Source organism: Nematolebias whitei, chromosome 9 (assembly GCF_014905685.2).
Source record: "Nematolebias whitei isolate Nwh7 chromosome 9, NemWhi1, whole genome shotgun sequence".
In the NCBI taxonomy this organism is placed as follows: domain Eukaryota; kingdom Metazoa; phylum Chordata; class Actinopteri; order Cyprinodontiformes; family Rivulidae; genus Nematolebias; species Nematolebias whitei.
In genome coordinates, this window is record NC_056506.1 from 28,095,836 (window position 1) to 28,101,658 (window position 5,823).

The 5,823-nt window shown below is 38.1% G+C and overlaps 1 protein-coding gene across 1 annotated transcript in view; it reads left to right on the forward strand.

Moving 5' to 3' along the window:
- The first annotated feature begins 2,743 nt into the window (after positions 1 to 2,743).
- ripk1l (receptor (TNFRSF)-interacting serine-threonine kinase 1, like) overlaps positions 2,744 to 5,823 on the forward strand; it is a 32,365-nt gene continuing 29,285 nt past the window's right edge. The window contains exon 1 of the mRNA XM_037681296.1: positions 2,744 to 2,751. Coding sequence (XP_037537224.1) covers positions 2,744 to 2,751 — 8 coding nt within the window. The remainder of the gene's footprint in view (positions 2,752 to 5,823) is intronic.

The window sequence follows — 5,823 nt, forward strand, 5'->3', positions numbered from 1 at the left end:
ATAATAAACTGATTCTGATTATTGTTTTTAGTAACGTTTTGAAGGACTTTGTGTTATTTTTTTTTTATGTGAGATGGACAACCATCTGAGAGGAAGTGACTGAAAAGATAAATGTACATACTCTGCGTGCATGCACACAAGTTTGGCTCTGTGAATCCACTTCCTACTTAGTGCCCACTTTAAAAGTCCAGTCACAACAGCACCCTGTCAGACTCCTTCAGTCATGGTTCGACTTACAGGAAGGGGATTACCCAGGATGGTTTCCCACAAACACAACGAGGACTTACTCGTTGCGAAGAGGACCAGTGTAGACCCTCTTCAGCACCACCTGGCCGAGGGTAACATGGTAGCAGAGGTAAACCATTCCGAAGCCTCCGTAGTCCAGCGGCTCCTTTTTGATCAGGTCCGTCGAGCTCATCTGAAGCGACGTTTGAGACGCGGTGGCCATTTCTGTGACAAATCACAAGAAATGACGAGAATTAGAAGAACCACAGCCCAAACTATGCCCACGACAAAGTCACTAAAGTGTAAATACACAGTTTATTACACTCGAAAGCCGGCGCAGGACACAAGCTAATCGGCTAGCCCGGCGAATTGATCATTCGTAACGTTCAAAACACCTTCCAGGAGAAGTCAGCACCTTCATCCCAAAGTTCCGGAAACTTAACTTTTACCATTAAAATCGTTAACCAAACACAATATGGATTAAACTTGTTCACATCTATTATAAAAAAGGGGGGGAAAGGCATAATAATTTACCTTAAAATGCACGTAGAGGCACTTTCTGTAGATTTCCGGTCCGATGTCCTGCTTCAAAAGAGAAACTAGTTGCGGAAGACTACAAACAGCCTAACAAGTCGATGACAGATGAAATAAACCAGGACGATGAGTAGATTAAGGTTTGCGAAGCGTTGGTTTAAAAAAAGACCACAACGCGTTGAGATAATAAAACACATATAAAAGGTTAAAATGCATGTCTTGTTCTGAGTTTTGTTTGTTTTAATGGATTTCTTTTAACAACAAAGTCCATGCTCAATATTTTTCTTAGAATAGAAAATAGATTTCTTTTAAGTTTGAATTTAATTTTTGTATGTCACATTGCTGCCACCTGCTGGTCAAACTAATCAATTGAAAATAAAATGACTGGCCAAGTAGGCTTTAAAACTTTGACCTTGATGTATTAAATTTACTATTCTTTTAGTTGATCTTCATACCTACATAAATCTGCGAGTAGTCTAAGCTTTTAGAGGACTTGTTTAAGACTTTGCTATGCTTTAAATACACAAACAAAGCAACAGTTTTTACTACTGATCAACATAACATAATTATGCTCTTCTTAAGAGGGAATCAAAGCAAGTTCATTGATAAATCAGGCATTTATGTGAAACTAGATCAGGAAACCACCTGAAATTGTAGCTTCTCACAGCGTGGGTGAAGTTTAACATGTAGGCCTACATTTTGGGCAACCTATCTGTGAACGCCCACACTATAAATTCCTCCTTTTTGCACACTAAAACCACAACAAAGTAGTATCATGTTTACCTGTCTTGTGTTTTGTCAGTTTAGTGGTTTCTATCTTTTCTTTTCTTTTTTCTAAAATGCATTTTTATTGCTGGTAATCTGAAGATTATTTAAAAAAATCCAAACTTGAATCAAACAGTTTTAATGACAATTAGACCAGCAATCTTCTAAACCAAGTAGGTCATTTACAGTAAATGTCTGCAGCATGTAATCCACTATAAATGAAGTACATCATATGGCCAGGCCCCATTCTTTCCATGTAGTGCTCCATTATAACTTGTCATGGAATTGTTCACGAATGGTTTCACCAGTCCAAAACAGTCATCTCTACACTCAGTAACTCTAACTTCATTATAAATATGCAGCATAAAAAAGCATGAAGCTACTTTATTTGGCAAAATTATTGAAAAAATAAAACCGAGGCTAACATCAAACAAGCCATCAAACAAAAAAAATAAAAATCTTTGTTGACCAAAAACCAACTCACTAAACTGTGTGTTCGGTTACTGTCATTTGTGTGTCTGCAACAGACACCTCCCTTCATTCAAGCCTGGTCTAGTCGTCCCACAACAACAGATCACCAGGAAGTTAAAGCAACTGGTGCCTGACTAGTAAACGTGCAGCCAATGTGGGGCAGTGGGTAGCAGCACTTCCTGTTGACGTCTTTTCACAATGATAATAATCAGCACAGAAGTGCCAGGTGACATCTTTTGCTCTGTCAAAGCCTCAGTTACTGCCCATGTGCATGTTTGTGACAGATTTTTTTAAAGTCTGTGAACCGTCAGAGTGGTTTTGTGTTTGAGTTGGTTTTCTGCTAACAGATATGTTGAGGATGGAGGTTCTTCCTGCCAGTAAGATGCAAAAGATGACGAGACATGTTAATGTTGTGACGGCTGATAGAATTTGTGGCTAAAGCTTTTTATTTTGGAAAAGAAAAATTATACCTATCTTACAAGCTTTTCTTGATACACTGTTTATTTGAAAATTCTATTCAGTAAAACTCTCAAGCTGTTCTTGCAAAAGCCATTTGTGAATGGCATTCAGATTTGGGCCTCAGCATAATGCAGTTTCTTTTTGCTAAACATTTCTTGGCCACTACTGCATGCAACTGTTTAGTCTGTAGTACAGGGGGCATCCAGTCCTGGTCCTTGAGGGCCACTGTGCTGCATGTTTGAGAGGTTTCTCTGCTCCAACGCACTTGATTAACAGGCGTCTGGAGAACATGAAGAGGTAATTTAACCACTGAATCAGGTGTGTTGGAACAGCCCTCGAGAACCAGGATTGGACAGTCTAGAATGTCATTACATTCATCGTAGTGCTTGAATAATTTACATCTAATGCACACATTGTTCTCGAGTTTTTAGTTTTTGGTGCTCTGTGCACTATCTGACCCTCTCGCAGCTGAACACAGTGATTAGCTGACATCAGTCACACAATCCACAGACCAGTCTAAACTGTTCACGAAGACACACTCTGACCACTGTGGTGCTTCTTCCTGAGCAAACAGGGTTTTTTTTTTCTTCCAGAGAGTAAACACCATGGGGGTTGATTTTTAAACAGTATTTTGGTATTGTCAGTGTAGATTTGAACTTGTTTTTATGTATCAGTTTTGACTGTGCCGCCTGTCTTTTCACCCCTGGATTAATTAATCTCAAATGACATTGCATCTGAAAGTAAAACAAAACAAAATAACAGAAAACAATTGTGTGACTCAGATCTGTCTTTTTTTAGTTATCATAATTTAGCTTATAATTCTACCATATCCAGCTCCATTGGACACATACTTTCACTCCATACGTGTGTCAGTCAGTGGAGACATTATTACCGTCTGATTTGTGGTAAATACTTAGATGAGAGGTATTCAGTGTGCTTTGTCCAGAGGAGAGGATCTTAACCTCTCACAAAACCTATATAAATCATTTAGCATAGCATCGCAGAGATAAATGATAAAAGAACAGGTCCGCTTTTTATGGGCTAGTGTTTGAGGTTTATTTGTTCATAAAGCTAAAGTGTGAATGATATGCTTTCACAGTGTCAACATTCAACTGTGAATTCATTTTCTCATGGACTGCAAAATAACAGTCGCTTTCGGCTTGTGGTGAAATAGTTGTTAGATTTAGGGAAGAATGCGTGTTATATACAAATGCTTGGACTTGTCTTTATTTTACACAGCCATCTGTTAACGATGTCAAATTTGATAGTTGTTTAGCTGAATAGCTTGTGAAGCTTAGTGCTGAAGTTTAGGCTCAATAATAGTAGCATTATTAAAATGTTCTATTCATCCATCCATGCCTAACTGTCTATGAGTGTCCAAACTCTCAACATATGCTGTATGTATTTGAAGCAATTTATACATAAGGAAGTTGACAAACTATTTGGAATGACCTATTTTATGACAAGAAATTGATTCAAAACATGAATAAAAATGAAGGAAATTAATGACGCCCTTCAGAACGGATTCAGTTCATATTAAAACCAAGAGAAGCAAAAGTCTGCACGGTTACAGAAGAAACCATGGCAGCTTTTAAGGTACAAAAGGTACACTGTATTTTGATGTTGCTTAATGTTCATGTTTGTCGCTCCATCTGGAAAACAATGAATCGTAAATGGACTGTACTTACAGTGTATATCGCCTTTCTATCTAATCAAGATACTCAAAGCGCTTTACAACACGATCTGTGTCCTCATTTACCTCCACACACACATTCATACAACACTCTATTACATCTCAGCTTATCTGAACAAATCATTGTATAGAGACTAATCAATGCTTTTAAACAAATTCAGACACTGTCACACATCGGAGGCAACGAGGGGTTCGGTGTCTTGCCTTTGGGACACAACATGTGACTGGTGATGGAATCGAACCCCCAGCTCTCCCATTGAAGGATGACTGCTCTAAGCGCTCAACCACATCTGCCCCCAAATGATTTTAGTGTGGACTGCAAGGAAAAAGAAGCTACAAGAAAAACAAAAGAAAAACAACTGCGTGTCCTGTCAGCACTCTATAAAAATATCACATGATCAAGCCAGAAGGATGTAGTAAAACTGATTTGTAAGCAGATCAGATGAAAATAGAATATTTGAGCTTGAATGGGAAGTTTTATGTTTAGAGATGGTCAAATATTACATTAAAGCATAAGAACCACCTCCTGCCTGCCTGTGAGGGTAGTATCATTAATGGATGCTAGCAAACAGTGTTTTTGCATGAGGAAAGCCAGCGACATTCCAGAGCTGAAACTGTTCTGCAGGGGGACGAGATGAAACGCCTCCAAACTGATCTGCAAAACGTATTAACATTTACCATGATTGCATCACTAGTTCTAGATCAATACGGTTGGATCATGGACTTCATTATGAACATTTCAATAATATAAATTTATACCTGTGTAAAAATCTGATGGGGTTTAGTCATTTGTTTATGCTGGAACATAAGCACTTAAAGACTTAAACGTGTATTTATTTGATTCAATGTTTGGCCTTTAATCTACTGAACGCAGGAAAGCTGCAGAGCTTGTGTTTTTCTGATAGTTTAATGGGATCCTGACTTTTTTAATAATGAGCATTTTCAATTTAGTATTGAGCATTTTAGTCCTCAAGGACTATGTTCTTAAAAGAAAAACTGTATAAAGTTCATAGACAAGCCACCTAAAAGAAGAAGGAGGCTTCATTGGTGAGAGCAAGATTGCTTTTTTCTTTTCTTTATAGGCAGAGTCCAAATTCTCTTGCATGGGTTAGAGTATTTTGCTTTCTGTCTATATGTACATTTCATACAGATGTGAAAAAACTGAGATCGCAGCGTGCAAGTATACGAGTGAAGCCATGTGTAACTTGCAACAGGCAAGATTAAAGTGAAAAGGGAAGGCCTATTCTTGAACTTCCCAAAACAGAGTCCAGTAACAAGTCTCACCGCACTGTGCTTTTGGAGCTCGATAGCTCACTAAGTGTTCACAGTGTGAAGTTATATTTGCTCAGTGGGTCTTCTCAGAAACATCTGCTTTTTTATAAAACCTGTAATGACAACGTTTTTTATATTTTTTAGAATTGGTCTTCAAAAAAAATTTTTTTTTGGAAGCTGAATCTAATTTAAATATGCTGCTTATAATATGTGCATTTAATAATTTAGACTTCAATCCCACCCTGTGGTTAATTTGAGCCGGATCCTGCCGGAACAAGAGCCTGGAACTCTCTCGTTTTAACCCGTTCTGTTCCGGCAACTCCTTGTTCGGATCCGGTAGCTCCGCCCCTAAAAGTCTAAAGTCTTCGCGCATTTTTATTTTGATTATTCATTTATAAAAGTAC